Source organism: Temnothorax longispinosus, unplaced genomic scaffold (assembly GCF_030848805.1).
Source record: "Temnothorax longispinosus isolate EJ_2023e unplaced genomic scaffold, Tlon_JGU_v1 HiC_scaffold_57, whole genome shotgun sequence".
In the NCBI taxonomy this organism is placed as follows: Eukaryota; Metazoa; Arthropoda; class Insecta; order Hymenoptera; family Formicidae; genus Temnothorax; species Temnothorax longispinosus.
In genome coordinates this window covers 40,024-59,455 of record NW_027270418.1, presented here as the reverse complement: position 1 = coordinate 59,455, position 19,432 = coordinate 40,024, and the positions used below count along the sequence as shown (strand labels likewise).

Genomic DNA, 19,432 nt, shown 5'->3' with positions numbered 1-19,432 from the left:
CGCAGATAGATGTGCAATGAGGAATAGAATCGAGCCGACATTTGACATGAATTAATATAAAAGATGCGCTGATTTTTCTTTTATATATGATCTTTTACATCATTTTTATAGAAATAAAAAACACCTCCATATCTTAAGAAGCCAATTGAACTTCGACACGCATCGGTATTTGTAATTTTTCCCTCGTTGCACACTTTCTGCTTGACCTAGTGTCACAACAAAGAAAGTCTGAAAAATATTCGAAACGGAAAAATAAATCCTGACGGTATTTTGTACGTGAATTCGAAGATCCGTGCAACTGCACACGTTCAAAGGTTTATTCAGTGATTTATGAATACGCGCGCGCGAGAAGATAGACATTTGTTCAACATTTTACACACGTAATATAACGCCGACGACGATGATGCTTCCAAGTTTGGCCAGCGTTGTTCTATGAAAAAAAGGAGGAAAAAAAAAGAAATCATGCCATTTCACGTCCGCACAGATTTCAAGCACGCTAGAAGCTACGCTCCAAGTTTTCAATCAATTTTAGAAATGTTTGGAAACATCTAGTTATTTTTTATCAAAATGTTTTTATTAGAAAATGGAACGCACAATAAAATAGGGTTTAATTTCTTGCCTTTGATAGCAAGAATTTAATATGGCCGTGATGACTACCCATGAGTCTTAAAAATGAGGAACTTTCTTTTTTTACGCTTCTTTTACCTACATGGTTCTATATGCAGAACATAGTCAATAGTTTTTGTAATAAATGTTTGCATAACTATATATACATTTTAGCTGTACTATATATAAGCATTTATAAGCTGTTTTTTTATAATAAAATAAATATTAATCTGATTTTACTTTCTCGACCATTTCGCGAATTTAATAATCTCTATAAATGCTATTTTCAGAAATATCCATCAAAAACGTCTACACTACATCCATTTTACATCCTGGGGGCCTATCACGTATCTTTTCACGAGGTAAAAATGCGAAAAGTGAAAGAATTCACTAGAGTATACTATAATTTTATTGGTTGAAATCTAAATCTGTTCACTTTTCGCATTTTTACTTTGTGAAAAGATACGTAATCTAGGCCCCCTGGAAGGATATAACAATATTTACTGGACGTCTTTGGGTGATACGATGTACCGCCCAAAGACGTCCAATAGACATCGTTAGTACGTACAATGACATCTATTTGACGCCTTTGGTACGTACCATGTACGTACCGTTGTACGTACTAACGATGTCTATTGGACGTTTTTGGGCGCCACATTTTTCGAACAAAAAGACGTCTACTGGACGTCTTCGGTACATCTTCAGTACGTCATATGACGTACAGACGGGACGTCGTTTAGACGTCTAAAAGACGTCGGCGTGTTGCATGGGATATAACACTTACATCAAATTAAGAAATAGGCTGCATTCGGGGAGCGCGCTATTAGCGCTATTTGCTTATTCTATCCTTGTTTTACATTTAATGAGCGATAAAGATAGAATGATACAATAGCGCTAATAGCACGCTCTCCGAATGCAGGTAGTCTACCACGTAAGGCAGTTGGCTCACGATCCAGAGGCCCCGAGTTCGAATCCCACCAAGGTAAGTGTGTTTTTCAAATACCAAAAAATATTTATAATTATAGAGACTGCATCTTAAGAAACAAATTTAGTTATAAAATAGTAATTAAATTTCGAAAAAAATAATTTTTTTTATGCCGAGTAAATATCAGAAATCGAAATATCGGTGAGTAATTCAATACTAAGCACCAGTAGTTCTGTGTAGTATTAATCACTACCTATAATATTTATCACTACCAGTATTTTCCCAGTATTTCCCAAATAAATATTGACAGTATTAAATCACTGAGATTTTAAGTATTTAGTCAGTAATACTTTTCTGCAAGGGTTGTGATTTTTGTAAAAATCAATTATTGGGTGATAAAATGCCTTTGTTATCAGAACTAAAAAGTAGAGGGCCATATTTAAAACCATCTGATGATGTATACAGGATTTGTAAAATGTCAGAAACAACTATCCGGCAATATACAAATGAATTGCGAAAAAATAAAATTAAACAATTTTTAACAATTACTATATATCGTAGATTATTATCTCCATTTTCTAGTGATTCTATGCAAAATCATATATTATTATCTCAAGATGTACTTGACAATCATAGAACACAATTGTGTAAACATATAATATCATTATACATAAACGTAAGACTGTTTTACGAAGCCAAAAATATGTCTATCAAAAATAATTTTATTCGTCAAAAATATACAAAACTTATTTTATTTAGTCATCAATAGTTTTTATGTGTTATGTTTACAAATGTTTATAATTTTAGTATTATGTAAAAGTATATAGTTTTAGTATTATCAGGAGAGAAACCTGAGAGCGGCCATCCGGCTTCGGGGGACGTCTGTCTTAATCTGCCCTCTGAGAAAGTGGACGTCAACTACGGCGTTACGCTCGGTAACGATCAGAGAGGACTCGGGTAACGATACATGGGTTCGTATCCATGCTATGGTTCGTGTCCGAACTACTCAGATGGAGGGGATTGCTGGTCGCGCAAGCCCTTCCTCTGTCCGTGTACGCTAGGCCCTCGGCAAGCTTCGAGCGGGGAGAGAAGGGCAGACATACGATCTGCTGTCTCTCTTGAGCTGTGACGTTGCCGCTTTGCACGGGCCGGCTTGCCGGCTATACCACGATGCCACGCATTTCGGGTATCGCGTCTCGTGTCTCGCCGAGTGCCGAGTCTCGAGTTGACAAATCGACGATACGCTATACCCGCTATATACGTTACATTTGCTTGTATACAAATTTTAATTTTTATATTTATAATTAAATATATATATATATATATATATATATATATATGTATATATATTTGAAATTTATAAATATATAAAGATTGCAAATATAATTAATTAAATAAATATTTGTAAACATAAAAACTAAAATTCGTAAATGTAATGTATAGAAATCACCGTTCTATGCTTTTCTATCTAAAAAAGTCTTACATTAAAAACCTTTACTTCTAACGTTTATTTCTAAAGAGTTCTGACGATAAGCATTATTTATTCATATTTTAAATCATTTTTATCGACCAAGAAAGACGCATTTACGGGTATGTGGGTGAGACGCTGCAGAAAATCTCGGAGTTCTGGCTTATATAAAATATTTTTCGTACAGTTCTAAGCATACTAAGACAATTTCTAAAGAGTTCCGGGCATTGGCAATGTTGTATAATTTTTAAATAAATTAATAACGCACGAAAGTCAGGAATTTATCGAGAATAGGGTCTTTCTCGAGCGATAAGAATTATTTAAAAAATGAATAAATAATGCTTATTGCCAGAATAAAATGGGACAACGTTAGAACACGTTCAGAACTACACGAGAATTATAGCAGAACTCACAGAACTGCCGAAATACGGCCAGCTTCTCACACCTTATTTTCGATAAATTCCTGATTTTCGATCGGTATTAATTTATTTAAAAATTATACAACGTAGCTAGTGTTTGCTAAAGTTAATAAACATATATATACAACGTAGCTAGTGGCGGAAACTCTTTAGAAAATGCTTTGAAGCACAGCGTCTCATCTTTTTCTGTCATGATTACTTTTCGGTTAATATTAATTTTTTTAAATATAACACAAAGATTCTAACGCTCGGAACTTTTTAAAAAATGTTTCAATATGCTGAAAACTACTCGAAAAATATTTTATATAAACCGGAACTCCGAGATTTCAACTGGCGTCTTAACCGGTATACTCATTGCATTGTAATTTTTTTTAGTACCTTATAGTTAATTTTTTTGCTTTTATATGGCAAAACTCTTTATAGAACTGTTATAAAACTATAGATCTTGCAAAATCTGATGAGATACAGTGGTGGAACTTGTGTAGGACAAAATGAGACGCTGCGTGAACATAGCGTCTCAGTTTGTACTGACGCGTTTTTTGAAAGAAGCCAGAACTCTCAATAATTTGTGAGTTTCTGCAAAATGAGACGATAGCTTCACACACACGTTAGGAAAAGAATGTATAAAGAATTATTAACGGAGATATTTTAATTTAAAAGATAATTAAAATATATATTTTTCAGGAATGTTTTATAGAGAAACGAAGAAAGTGAATAACGTTAAACTTTGCATGTTTTCTTCACTTTATTTTAAAAATTTATTTTTATTTTTTAAGTAACAAAAATGCTCTTTTTTCTGTTATATCCTGGTCACTATAAATGACAGACGATGTAAATAATTCTAGCTGTTTTAGGTATCTGAAACGCAAAAAGCTAAAATTTTCTTATTCTGCAGGAGAAGTGTGGCTATCGTCTGAACTAGAACTAAATCAATATTTCCATTCTGAGCGGCTTTTTTATTTAAAATATTATAACTTTTTTCAAAATTTTATTAGTATTTTATTAAAAGAAAATGTTTATTCTAGTTCAGACGATAGCCCATATCACTTATTCTGAATAAGAAAATTTTTGGTTTTTACGTTTCTGATACCTAGAACAGCTAGAATCATTTACTTCGTCTCTCATACTTTACGTCTTTTAGTGATCAAGATATAATATAAAAGTAACAAAAAAGAAGAATATTTTTCTTACATAAAAAATAAAAATAAATTTTCAAAATAAGGTGACGAGAACATGCAAAGTTTAACGTTATTCACTTTCTTCGTTTTCCTATAAAAAGTTCCTGAAAAATATATATTTTAAAGATCTTTTAAATCCGAATACCTCCGTTAATAATTCTTTACATTCTCTTCCTGACAGAAGAGATTTTACCACTTCTCAATATAAATATAAATTTATTCTCTTTTTCTTTTTCATATTCTCATTCTTTATTGTTTCACTTATCTAATTATGCATTTATTATTTTAGAACATAAAATTAACATTATGGCTTTGCTACATTTACTAACTGATGATGATCTTAAGGAATTAGTTCCTTTGTTAGGAGAACGGAAAAAAATTCAAGCAGCATTGTCAAAAGTTACTCCAACAACAACAATAGAAAACACAACAATAGAAAATACAACAATAGAAACTACATCATCTGAAAATATAGTATTTATCTTATTAAAATATAGTACTTGTGCATTTTGTTGTAAACATTTTTAATAATTAATTTACTGTTTAAATATTTATACGATGATATAATTTCTAGATGCCTCCAGAGAATATAGAAACATATATAGAACCAGTGGCAAAAAAATCAAAGCTTTCATTATCAACAGAATGCGATATTGCTTCAACGTCGTCAAACATTTTGATAAATGAAATATCTAAAATTTCTAACAATAGCAGTAATGAAGTACACATTATTAGTGTGGATGATAGAATAGATAGAATATTCACAGCATACGATATCATTAACTTTGATTTAAGAGGCTTGTTAAACAGGCATATAGTAGGAAGAGCCATATTATTAAAATACGATGTTGAAAAATCTATTAACGATAGGGACCGCAATAATTTGTGTAAAATTATTATATGCCATTTTCTAAATGAAGGAAAACGGCTGAATAATGCAACAATAAGCATTCTGGCTGATAAAGTAGCAGAGATTTTTGAAGGAGAAAAAAGGTCAACTTATTATGTCAGTCCTATTGGAAAAAATAAATCACGTAATAACAAACCAGAAGTAGCAAGAGGAAAACTAATAGACAAGCATAGAAATAAATGGACTATGTTGAGGAAAATTATAGCAATTTCTGAAAAGCCTAAAGTCCAGGAAACGCAAGGTATATTTTAATTGATATATAAAGTTAAGTTTAAGTTTTTTTAAGTAAATTTTCCTAAGGGAATGCTCGGCAGAAAGTGGAATATTTCTACCAAATATGAAGGTAATTTATTATTCACAGAAATCTTTTTATCATCCACACATTATCACTTTTTAAATCTACCAGTGAAATATATTCTTTATTATATTTTTTATTTATGCTTACGAGATTATTTCTCACAATAATATTTTCTAACAGAATAGCAAAATGTGCTCGATATAACTATTCTGTGAATTTTGTACGCGGTGTATTCTTACACAATAAATCGACCAATACTTACACCCATATATTATAGACTTCCAGAATTATATATTAAACCTAATTTTGAAATAAATAACCTATTCATTTTAAGGCAATGAATCTTTGAAGTGTTATATATTTATTTATAGTATTATATTCTTTCTTGATGCATATATTTATATACATAAATTTTTTACATATCAGATATATATTATATACAATTTATCTTCACAGATCTATTACCTCAATTTAATAGAAAATAATTTATGACTCACCGATATGATGGCGTAACAGCGGCAGTTGTAATGCAAACTGTGTCGAAAACTACAAAACACAAATGTATTTAAATTAGAACTGCCCCGGTCTACCCTACTCGTAAACACAGTTGAGCTATCTTTAATACGCGCACTGGTTTTATCCTCACGGATAAAACTAGCATGTGCTTTTATACATGTTTTCCCACTCGAGTTAACGATTCGAGAAGGGACAGTAGTGGTAAAAAAAGATATGGGGGACTATGAGGGATCCGCGAGGGGGAGAGAAGAGACCGCGTGCCCCACACACGCATCGCGGCAAACGGGCAAGAAACTACCGAACTACAACTATGTACGCCGAAGAAGACGGCCTTGGTCTCACGCGGTCATTGGCTCGGCCTAGATAAAGCTTGAACTACGATTGACCTGTCAATTTTTCGTACGGGCGAAGCTGAAACGAGCTGAGTCGAGCCGAGTCGATACGGCAAAACCATATATTCGCTCGTTAGCACACTTAATTAAATCGACGACCGCTCTTATCTGCTCGCGAAATTTGGATCCCGCGAGCGCACCGCGCTATCGATATCCCGCGGCAATCGCGGAGACGGAACTTTGCGCTTCGTGATTTTTCGACCAGATCGTTCGATCGAGAGGACTTGTTGTTGCTCGTAATATAATCTTTTTTGATGCAAAAAGTCAATCAATGCCGAGAGAATCCCCATTTTATTCAAGATTAGAAATCTCTTCTATGACGTTACATTCATTTAGATTTGTTATGCCGAGTTAGTCCTAGAGAGAGAGAGGAGAAATTTGATCTCTCCCTCTCCTATAGTATTAAGTTCATTTTTCTGAAACTGTCTTTTGATAAATATCGCGGTAACTTTTTAGACATATCGGTCGCTGATATCGCGATTGACATTGAGTTATTGCGTAGTAGAGGAACGATGACAAGGCTACGTCGAAAACCCTAACTCCCAAAGAGCTCTACCGGCTAATGGCCTTGGAATATGAACAGATTGTCCGCGAAGAGTGCATTGCGTAACTACGCTTACTACGCACGTTCTATTTGCAAATTTCGTGAGCCGTATAATCACGCCGCACAGTGTTGCGCAATCAGCGACCGATTTCATGGATAAAAACCGGCGTTTAAAATTTAAGATATCCACCTAAAATTTTACATACATATATTACATACGGAAAATAATGTTTTGCTTAGCCAGTGACCAAATTTAAAACTATAAAAACATCGAGGGGCAAGGGGGTATATTATTAATTGCGGGAAAAGTTGTATACTTATTACTTATTATTATGTTTACTTTTATTATTATATGTATTATATGTATTATTTTTATGTTTACTTTTATTATTATATATTTATATTGTTATGTAATATTGGTGTTAGTTTTCTACTACGTTCAAACAAGCAAACCTACTTAAGTTCTCAAATAATAATTCTAATTTTTCTAATCTAATATTAAATTTGCATGCTTATTAACATAACTTAAACTTTTATTAATATTTTTTATTGTCTTTAACTTATTTACCTAGGTAACTCTAATGCTATAGTGTACATAGAGACGTAAACTATAGCTTAGAGTTATTCAGATTGAATTTCTGAACGCAGCCCTGGTTATATAGTTTTCCGCATCTAAATTGCTTAGGCGCACATTTGCGCAAAAAGTTCAAATTGTCTCATGTAAGTAACGCTTCAAATTTTCGATGTAGACCAAAATTAACACAGTGTAACACAATGTACGTAACATAATTCAATATTTCTGTTTTTTATTATGAGATTTGTAAATAATTTGGATTATGGTATATATAGAAGCAAAAAATGCAAGCTAGTATGTTTAAAAAATGTTTTGTCTTAGAATTTCAATTTTTTTGGATTTTTTGGGATTTTTAATTCCATTTTAAATGACGGGAAAAAATCACCGTACGTATTGCTACGCGCGAAAAGCTTCCTCTATGAGGAAGCCAAACTAAAAATTATGCATCTAATAAAGTACAAGATTCCTCATAGAGGAGCTTTGAGCGCGTAGCAATACGTTGTGGATTCAATTTGCTAATTTCCTACTCTCTCATTTCAAAATTGTGACTTTGCTATGTGCAAATTTCCATATCGCACATTTCAGTTTGACGAGGAAGTCAAGTGCAAATTTCTAATTTGCACAATTTTTCTGTCAGATTACTAAGTATTCAGATTTTATGGGAACCATGAGACCTTGCGCGCTTGGTCGCTCAATTATTTCTTTAACTTCCGTAACTTTTATTATTTCTGCTTGAAAAAATTCTGAATTATACATAAAATATACATTAATATATACATAAAACCTAGAATAAATCGGCCGTATAGTTTTCAAAAAAAAAAAAAAAAAAATTAAGAAAAATAGTTTTTAGCCCTTGAAACAATAATCCCCCTTTAATAATAATTGGTTATTAATAACACTTTTCTTATTACGCTATACGTTTTTCTTATTAAAATATAAATAAAAATCACAATTTTCTTTAAATAATCTTTGGCATCAATATTGCGTAGCATAACATATTTACTGACGGCGCTGCTAACTTGACAACGGCCGAGAACATTATCAATCATAACGGACCGCTCTTCACATGGGGCGTGTAAGTGGCCGTCTTTTATCAATTAAATAATTAAAACGTTCATAACAGCAATTATATTCTACAGACCTGCTACGCCGCAGATTGCTGCGTTCTCTCGTTTTTTCTAAGTTGCGATAAATGGACAATAACCCGTGTGGAAATTTCCCCATCTTTTTCCCACTTATTGTTAGATTCTGACGAGATTTCCCTAAGAAAGAAAAACTTAAAGGACTCCGACCTGTTTTTCTAACATAGAACCTATCTTTGATTAGTTATTTAAAAAATGTAAGAATTTCTGATCAGTTCGTAATTAAGTGTTGCGGCCCCAATTAATGTAATAATAAAATAAGAATAGTATTAAGAAAAACCGAGAATAACAATAGGGAACGCGACCGCGAAGGTGCCTTTTCATGCTGACGCTCGACGCTCATTTTCAGCGGCAAGAAGGTCGCATGACCACAATTGACGCCGGCGTCAATTGAAATTCATGAAAAGGAAAACAGCGTCAAAATTTCGGCGTCTTCGCGCTGCTTTGGCTTTGACGCTTGAAGTTGGAAAAATCCAACTTCTCTTTCTTGACGCTGGCATCATAGTGATGTCACGTGACGTCGCTCAACGCTGTTTTTCAGCGTCCCATGAATTGGCACCTTAAAGCGTTAAAGCGTTAAAGCGTTATAATTTAAAATTATATATAATATAATATATATATTATACGTGTATATTATACACATATTTATTTATTTATTCAATTATATACATATAGCTGGGTGTGTTAATAATCTAATTTGTGTTGTTATAATATATAATATACTATTCACCAGAACTGAGAGAATATTAATTAAAATAAATTAAAATAAACTAATAAACTGACAGAATACATATATGCATTCCCATAGTATGTATAAAATTTTTTAATGTTTTATTTTTTTATAATAAATTTATTTTGTCTTGTTTATTATATATATATATATATATATATATATATATATATATATATATATATTATATATAATTTTAAATTGTTGTATTAAATATTTATACATACCGATTAGTCTTATGTTGTAATTCAACATAAATTTTTTCTAATATCATGTTAAAGTTTTCCTTTGATATTGCAAATCTTCTTTTAAAATGACAAAAATTTCTAAATAATTTATACGTGGCCTGATTATACGTGGTTTTCGTCGATTCCTTTTTATTGGAAGATCATAACCCTCGTATTCAAACTCATCAAATAATAAAAAATTAATAATTTTATCCATGTTACATAAACACGTTTTCGTAGATATTTTAAATAAAAATCGAAACACCTTTATTCAAATTAAAGAGAAGTAGTATAATATTTGAAAAGATTGGTTAAGAACGACATACACATCAACGACAAATATCTTGTTGTTGGCGACACTGCTGATTAAGTTAATCGTCGATTAAAGTTAATCGGCGTTGGTCGAAGTAGCCCTTATACTCTTCGAAAAGAAGCTGAAATTCTAATCAGAACTAAAAAATTTTAAAGTAAGGGTGCGAACTTTACACACCCGATTATTGAAATAGCAAGTGGCGCGGGTAAACTCCCTCAGTTTTACTATGTGAAATTTGAAGAATCGAAATAAAGTCTGTTTAAACCAAGTGGTGAGTAGGCTTCTTGTAATATGTTGTACTCTTCTTTGTTAAAATCTTTTATAATTTGTTTTTATCGTACGGGTTTAGAATGCCAGTTTTGCAGGGATAAACATACAATACAATTACAACATTTTAAAGATAACTTTTAAGGTGGCTATTTTCAGCAATACTATTTAAAAGCTAAAGTATCATTTTGCAAACATTCCGAAGCAGTTATGACTATTAGTTTGTTCATATTTCTATACAATAATTTTTAACCATGGCATCTTCTCCCGACTTACCACATACAATAAAAATTTAAGCAGATTACATTTAAGTCAATGAGATTTTTAAATCACGACGAGATGTATTTGGATTAAAGCATGATTATAAAAGTAGACAATTATTATAGTAATTATCGTGACAAATTATCAGGTTATATCGTTACATATTTTTCATAATTACGTATTACATGTTGTTTATGTACACGTATGTACAATTAAGTCTTACAATTAGAAACATAACGATGTCAAATATGTTACACAAATCAATTGTGAAATAAGTAAAAACATAGAAAAACTGCAAAGAAATAGGTGTCCTTAAATAAGGACACTATGCACAATAAATGCTTAAAGCTTTGACGTATGTTTTCGGTGTTGAATGTTACGTTGATCTACAAATTGATGCCGAGTTTGAAATAAAGTTTAGCGGTTTGTTATAAGTGGGATAGGTCTTAGGTAAAACAGAAGATGTTAGACGTTTTTGCATGCAAATTTTTGTCATTGTTGAATTTATGTAGAGTATTAGTAAGTCCTATAGAAAGAGCATATGCGTCCGTTCTTTTTGTGTATATACTTAATATATGACAAGTATTTCATATAATTCACTAGGTGATCATTAAGCTACAACTACATTTATCGTAATGTTCACCGTAAGCGATCGTAACGCTCGTCGTAATAGCTATCGTAAGCTCATCGTATGAGTTGATTCAGCTTGAACTCTTAAGTGCTGGTCTACAACTTTGCTTTAAAAAGTATTTAAGCTCTAAGACGTAAGAAATTGACCAATCACAGTGGAATATGAGGAAAATACTCGACTGTGATTGGTCAATTTCTTACGGCTTAGAGCTTAAATACCCTCTAAAGCAAGGTTGTAGAACAGCATTAACGATTACGACGCTTGTCGCTGGCGTTACAACATAACCTAACCTATCAACTTTCTCGACGTGCGAAGAAAAAATGTGTTTATAGATATATTGGTATAAATATGCGGTTTACGACGGCTTCATTGCTTACGACCACGATCAAAGCGTTACGATAGATGTAGTTGTAACTTTAGAGCAGTTGCAACATTTAGCTGGCGAATTCGAGCTTTTTTATTCCGACGTTAAATGATTTAAAAAGCATTTCACACTACAAAGTTTTTTTATAGCAGTTGACCGCGATGTGTATCCAAACACTTGAAAAAGATAACATTGCAAAATATTCTTTCTATTAATAAATTTGTCTCACTAGACTTTGGAGTTGAAAAAATCATATCTATAATTTTCCGTAATTGAGACAAAAAAATTGATTTTATACATGACGTATGAGTTTGTTCAGCGTTAATTTGAATTTATATAAATTCGTTGCATCGGTTTCTTTATTGCTATTACCAGGTTTAAAAGTCCACCTCATGTTATTTTTATGTTCTTTCTGTTGAGATATATGGATTTCACTGGAATAAGCGTACGCCACGTGATAAAGTAAACGAGAAAAATGAACACTTTATTGAGTCACGTTTTACACAAAAATAAAAAATATAGTTCTAGCAGTGTTCGTATAAATTTAGTGAATAGTTTACTCCAAAACAGTTTAAAGAATAAACGTCGATTGCGCCGATTGTAGCCGATAATTTTACTTCGCGCCGAACCGTTACACGTGTTCGTTTTTCGACTTCGCGCAGGCAAATAAAGAGATTCGAACAAAGATGAAGTATCGTTCTTATGTTAGTATTGATCGATCGATACTGCAGAGTGCGCAACTTGCCGGTTACATTTAGGCCGGTATTCATGGCTGCGTTCAGATTCTTCACCCAAGTGCTAAGAATCCTATAGTACGTTTATATATGTTATATGCACTATAGATTTTCAGCACCTAGGGGGGGAATCGGAACGCACTCCATAATCAAATCTTATTTCACGACCGACGCTAGCATCCCGCCACACTCTTCGTGGAATTTATTAACTTATACAACGAGCAATAAATTCAGGATTAAATATTTTGAGAGCAATAAATAATATCAATGTAACACCAAAATTAATTCAGCAAATAATTTTATAAACATACTTTACTCTTTTCGTAACGCTAGAACCGCCACTCTTGGCGGAATTTATTAAGTTAAGCAACAAGCAATAAATTCCGAATTAAATATTTTGAAAGCAATAAATAAAATCAATGTAACACCAAAATTAATTCAGCAAATAATTTTATAAACATATACTTTACTTTTGTGACGCTAGCACGTGACACCATACTCTTGGTGGATTTTGTTAATTTTAACAACAAGCAATAAATTAAAAAGTAACGTAAAAATCCTAAAAATCCTATAGCATGTTATATGTTATATGCACTGTAGATTTTCAGCATCTAGGTGGGGAATCGGAATGCACTCCATAGTCAGATCTTATTTCACGACCGACGCTAGCATCGGATCCCGCCACACTCTTGGTGAAATTTGTTCACTTATACAACGAGCAATAAATTCAGGATTAAATATTTTGAGAGCAATAAATAATAGAATCAATGTTACACCAAAATTAATTCAGTAAATAATATTTTAAACATACTTTACTCTTGTGACGCTAGCACGTGACGCTCTATACTCTTGGTGGATTTTGTTAATTTTAACGACAAGCAATAAATTGAAAAGTAACGTATTTTACGAGTATTTGGTTGGAAAAACAGTTTAATGTTAAACTTATACGTTTAACTTTCTATTTTTGGTCGTTTTGCTGTTAGCGTCTTCGTCGTTGTCGTTTAATTCTGCGGCACCCGAAAGACATATTAGAATCGATTGAATGTAAAAAAAAATTTACCTTGTGTAGTAAAATTTCTCCCTCGTGGAATTTTATAACCAGTATAACCTTTGCAGGGCAACCGTCATATGCCAATCTCTTAAGTGAGAAATCTCGAAGATTTTTTCTCCGAGTTAGAAAGATGTCCAGAGATGAATAATCGATGAAAGATTTCACCTTGCCGTGCAAGCGATCTTTGTCTTCAATAAGTCACCAAGTCAAGTACAAAATCCAAGATGGAAAATATACTTGTTATAAACCGGCACTGCGAACTCTCCACGTGCGAGTCCGAGGATGTCTCACCACAGAATGAGAGAGTGGAAATGGGTTTCGTTATGGATGTGGTTTCCGCTCTTGGCGAGCTAAGGTTTTCGATTGGTAGGATTTTTTCACGTGACACCATAGACTTATATAGATAGACCGGCCCCTGCCGTAAGAACACGCGTAGGAAGATAGACGGTGCAGACATAGCCCGTGGATATGGTCCTCTCTCTTTCTTCTGATCGCTTGGTGGGGCTAGAAGTCTAGACTAGTGGGGACTAGTAGGGAATAGGGGTGGGGGAAACGCACACATTGCTCGTCAGTAGATGAAAGGCAGTTGGAGGGGAAGCTGCATTGACGTGTACCTACACAGAAATTTAGTTGATGCGACAAGTAAGAGGAAATAATGGCACAAATATGCTGCATCTGTAAGAAAGAACTTGGTATGGAGGAAGATGTGACTTTTCATCTGTAAATATTCAATGTATATTATATTAATATTGTAATTACGAGCCCTATGACAAAGTTAATTTGAATTTGACCTCGCTTCTATTTGTGTTGTATCCTTTCACCGACAATGACTATATAATTTTAAATGTTTCTTATGTGAACTCCAACAAATATCATTATAAACATATGATATCACTCGACTAAGCAAACATCTAAGCAAATTAAAAACGGCCAATTTACGAGCAGTTAAAGGGTGTTAGAATATATTTACAATTTCTTTAAAATTACAATATTGTTAACGTTTCTGGCCTTACTTGGCCTTCTTCAGAACCATTAAACAACGATAACCACTTTACATCTCGTGTCAATACAATAAAAAAATCCAGAATCGATCTAACATATCCAATTGTATAAATCGCAGTAGTTCTCACCCATAGACGAATAGTCAAAGTGAAATCGGTGAGTACATAGTCGAATTCGTCAGCGTTACAAACAGGATCGGCCAACAAAGTGGTTATCGTTGTTTAATGGTTCTGAAGAAGGCCAAGTAAGGCCAGAAACGTTAACAATATTGTAATTTTAAAGAAATTGTAAATATATTCTAACATCCTTTAACTGCTCGTAAATTGGCCGTTTTTAATTTGCTTAGCTGTTTGCTTAGTCGAGCGATATCATATGTTCATATATTCAAAAAAGAACTGTTTTTCATACGTGTCCTCCGTTAGATTTGCAAGTAAAAATATTTATTTAAAACATTTTCTGCACATGCAAAAGGAAATTGTCGTTCTTTATTATATGAAAAAGAGTAGTTAAATGTCAAAATGTCTTAAAAGATTTGAAGGTTATAATAACGATGAACCTTGTTATGTGAAAAAAAATTGTAAACTTATTTAGAACAATACAATTATAGATTCTGTTTTACGTAAAATGAAATGTACTGTACTGTGTCTAAAAATGCCTTTTCCAACATATGCATGCGTTAGATGGGATTTTTTTTGTTTAAGTATACCGAAAAGAGAGGATGTAAAATTAAAATGGCTCGATGCTATAGGGAGAGAAGTCTCCAAAAATAGAAGAGTACGTAGCAAACATTTTCATGAACATTGCATCTTTTATACCTGCATGAAAAATGGAAGCATAAAAAGATGTTTGCGTCCAGGAGCTATTCCTACATTGCATCTTACGAAAGAAATGTTAAGGTAAATTATAAATATTTTAACAAAGTATTGTTTATAGTTAAATTATACTAATTTTCATAAATATGCAGCAAATAATGTTCTCATAATTTTTAGGCATGAAAGTACTATTACCATAAATAACAATCTGGATTCTGAAAATGCAATTAATAAAAATCTGAATTTTGAAAATGTGGTTGATAAAAATTTATATTCTGAAAATCTGATTGCACATGAGTAAGTATTCTATTCTTGTTAAATTAAATTCTCAGTTTACCTAAAAAGAATTAACAAAAACGTGTTTTGATTGAACTAACAGAGATAGTGTAAAAGCCAGGCAAGTACGTGTGGACAGTAAGGATTACGAACAAGATTCCTTTAACCTTGAACATACAACATGTGAAACACAATTAGAAACTGAAAATATTCAAATAGTAGTCAATACAGCAATAAAAAGGTATGGTTAATATTAAAGGACGTGATAACATATTTTGGTTATATTTTATTAATAATAATAATTGTGTTCTATGTGTATAGAAAAAGTGAAAGTGGAGAAGTTAACCAAAAACGCCGTCGTCTTACAAATAGATATGTTGGTGATTTTTGTCGTGATGATTTTACATCTGTTCATAATTGGAAATTATTTAGAAAGTATTATGAAGAAACATTACAAAAGTTAAAAGTTTTTCAAGCAAGGGATAGACGTAAAAGTAAAAGAATTAAAACTTTAAAGGATACAATAGTTCATTTGAAAAATAACGGATTGATTTCTAGCGAGGTTGCTACTGTTATGGAAGTAAGTAAAATATGATGTTTTTAGGCTCCTGACACAGGCCCGTATTCATAGCTGTGGGTGGTTGTCCTCAATCGCAACGTGGTCAAACGGGACGCTCCCGTCTCTTTTAAATATAATTGAATAGAGTAGTAATAAAATAGAATAGAATACAAGTGTAAAAGAGTAATATAGTTGAATAGCTCCAATAATATAATAATTAAGTTAATTGTCGTCCTGCGAAAACAAGGTCTACTTGGACTTTATATCCCTTGTACCTCGTTTATCCTTTTTTTTTCTTTTTATAACACAATGCATTAGTATTAGTACGTTTTAAGGGAAAAACAATTTACAAATATAATAAGAAATCAGAAATAATGCTATATATATTCTTATTTGAAATGACGTAAAAATGATACAATAACATATATATAATATACTTATTATACCTATTACTTAAAATAATTTTGAAATATGAACGGACTATAAATATCAGTCAATGATAGCCAAAATTCTCTCATTAGCTCTATTATTATATATATGTTAATATAATTATTAATATATTATTAATAATTATATATATATATATACCTATATATATATATATATATATATATAGAAAGAATTATTTCAATTCTGTTAATGTTATTTCATTATTTTTCTTAAGTTACCTACTTTATTTGTTTTCAAAATTTTTTGTTTAGGCTACAATAAATATTCCAGCTGTAGAAATTATGAAAAATGTTCTGAATAAAGGCCGCGTTACAAAATATCCAGAAGCTACAAGACAATTTGCTGCTACGTTATTATTTTATTCAAATGCAGCTTATAATTATGTGAGACAAACATTTCAAAATAAATTACCTCATCCAAGAACTGTACGAAAATGGTTTAGTACAATTGATTTTAATCCTGGAATTATTATGCAAATATTGAAGTCAATTAAAAGTGTAATAGACGAAAACGAAAAAAGTGGTAAAATTCTACAGTTTGGAATACAAGTAGATGAGATGTCCATTAAGAAATGTGTTGAATGGGATGGTCGGAAATCTTATGGCCTTGGGGATGTTGGGATAAATTTTGAAGATATTGATGATGACAGAGAAGCCACGTATGCTTTGGTTGTAATCCTCGTAGCTTTAAACGGTCATTTTAAAACGCCAATATCTTATTATTTTATTAGAAGCTTGAATGCTGAAGAAAGAGCGAATATTATCACAAATAATTTAATCATTTTAAGTGAAAATGGCATAAAAAATATAAGATCAATCACTTTCGACGGTGCTGCTTCTAATTTATCAATGATAGAAAATCTTGGGAGTAAGGCCAAGGAAGATTTTAATAAAACAACATTTCTACATCCTATTTCGAAAGAACCCATACACGTTATACCTGATGCTTGTCATATGTTAAAACTAGTCAGGAATACGTTTAGTAATTGTGATATTATCGATGACGAAGGTAGATTTGTTCTTTGGAAATATTTAGTAATGCTTGTAGAGTTGCAAGAGAAGGAAAAAGTTTATCCTGGGACAAAAGTCAGTAGAAGACACATTAATTTCCATAATGAAAAAATGAAAGTTAAACTAGCAGCACAGGTTTTAAGTACAAGAGTAGCTAACGCATTAATCTTTTTAAGTCATATATACCCTGAATTTTCGGAAGCATTAGCTACAGCACGATTTTGTCAAATTTTTAATAATATTTTTGATTTACTGAACAGCAGAAGAAAATTTGGGAAAAATAAAACAGAGGAGTGCATAACTCTTGAAAATTTGCAAATGATAGACAAAAATATTATAGATTACACTAACTATATTCAGTCATTACAAATAGTCGATAAGAAGACTGGTGAACGTATACCCATTTTGCAAAGTAAAAAAAGAGTCGGTTTTTGGGGTTTTATTATAGGCATGAATAGCGCGTTACATGTAGCAAAGTATTTATTTGAAAGAAAACTTATTACATATTTACTAACATATAAAATGTCTCAGGATCACATAGAGACATTTTTTTCAAGTATAAGAAGAATGGGAGGATTTAATAATAATCCGACTTGTCTCCAATTCAAAAGGTCATATAAGAAATTGATGACCCATGTTCATGCAATAGTACCAGAAGAAGGAAATTGTACCGTCTAAGATGAAACCCACATTCTTAAACCTGAAATAGAAACAAACAACGCGGATGAATTATTAGTTGATAACATTTTGACATTGTCTGATCATGATTATGAGTCTTCAAATAGTTGGTGCTGGAATGAATACAATTCAGAAGTTGTAACTTACATAGCTGGAGTTGTGGTTAAAAGTATTAAGGATAAAATTAAATGTGATATGTGTCGCCAAAGTTTAGAGATTAAGGTAACCAAATCTTTATTAATAAGAATAAAAAATAGGGGAGGATTATTATTTCCTAGTGATTCAGTTATTAAAACTTGTAAAGTAGCTGAGCGTGTTCTTAGACAACATAAAAATCTATTTACAGTTAAAAATTTAATGAATAGCCTTATATATAGCGCAAAACGTTTGTTACCTAATGATATATTTAGTTATTTAGATGATTTTATCCAAATAACATGTGTTGATACTCATAAATCTGAATTAGTACATCAGGTTTTGCATAAATATTTTAACATAAGATTACACCACAAAGCTAAAAACAGTATAACAGATATAAAAAGAATAAGAAGTTTTCATAATCGATTAGTTATATTTGCTAATCAATAATTTCTTATATAAGTTTAAATATATAATTTTTAATACCACGTTAATAGCGTTTTTACAGAAAAACATACATTTTTAATATAAAATATTTACATTTAAAAAAGTAGTTTTATGTTTTATGTTTTATGTTTTATATTTTATGTTTATATAAAATATTCTTTAATATAAAAAGTATGTTTTTATATGTTTATATATACAAGATATGACGTCATATGTTTATGAAAGAAAGTTAATATGAATAAAACATTCAGAAACGTGCAAATTGCTTTTTTATTTAATGATTACCATATAATTACTTAAATTATATTTAGTAAGTGTATTCCGATTGCTTTCAACATATAACAACCAACATAATGCAATATTTACGCGTACAATCTAATCTAACGCATGCATATGTTGGAAAAGGCATTTTTAAACACATTTACAGTACATTTTAGTTTACGTAAAGCAGAATCTATAATTGTATTGTTCTAAATAAGTTTACAATTTTTTTTTCACATAACAAGCTTT

At 31.6% G+C, this 19,432-nt stretch overlaps 1 protein-coding gene across 5 annotated transcripts; it reads left to right on the top strand.

Annotated features, from left to right (window-relative positions):
• Window positions 1-13,475: 13,475 nt before the first annotated feature.
• On the top strand, window positions 13,476-16,517 carry LOC139824784 (uncharacterized). 5 transcript variants are annotated; one of them, XM_071797325.1, is made up of 6 exons: window positions 13,938-14,270; window positions 15,254-15,448; window positions 15,542-15,661; window positions 15,744-15,881; window positions 15,962-16,134; window positions 16,245-16,517. In XM_071797325.1, exons 1-6 carry the CDS (start codon window positions 14,206-14,208, stop codon window positions 16,250-16,252), a joined length of 699 nt encoding a protein of 232 aa, XP_071653426.1. In that variant the 5' UTR covers window positions 13,938-14,205; the 3' UTR covers window positions 16,253-16,517. The 5 variants fall into 5 exon arrangements, with proteins under 5 accessions (XP_071653429.1, XP_071653427.1, XP_071653425.1 ...); XM_071797328.1 differs by lacking the exon at window positions 13,938-14,270 and adding an exon at window positions 13,476-13,916 and having other exon boundaries at window positions 15,962-16,517; XM_071797326.1 differs by lacking the exon at window positions 15,962-16,134 and having other exon boundaries at window positions 13,935-14,270.
• Window positions 16,518-19,432: the final 2,915 nt, after the last annotated feature.

What these genes read in the sequence shown, in the direction of transcription:
- LOC139824784 (XM_071797324.1), top strand. Translation starts at nt 14,206, where the DNA reads ATGGCACAAATATGCTGCATCTGTAAGAAAGAACTTGGTATGGAGGAA. An exon ending in GAAGATGTGACTTTTCATCT is followed by an intron (nt 14,271 to 15,253) that starts GTAAATATTCAA and finishes TTTTTGTTTAAG; the next exon opens with TATACCGAAAAGAGAGGATG. An exon ending in CTTACGAAAGAAATGTTAAG is followed by an intron (nt 15,449 to 15,541) that starts GTAAATTATAAA and finishes CATAATTTTTAG; the next exon opens with GCATGAAAGTACTATTACCA.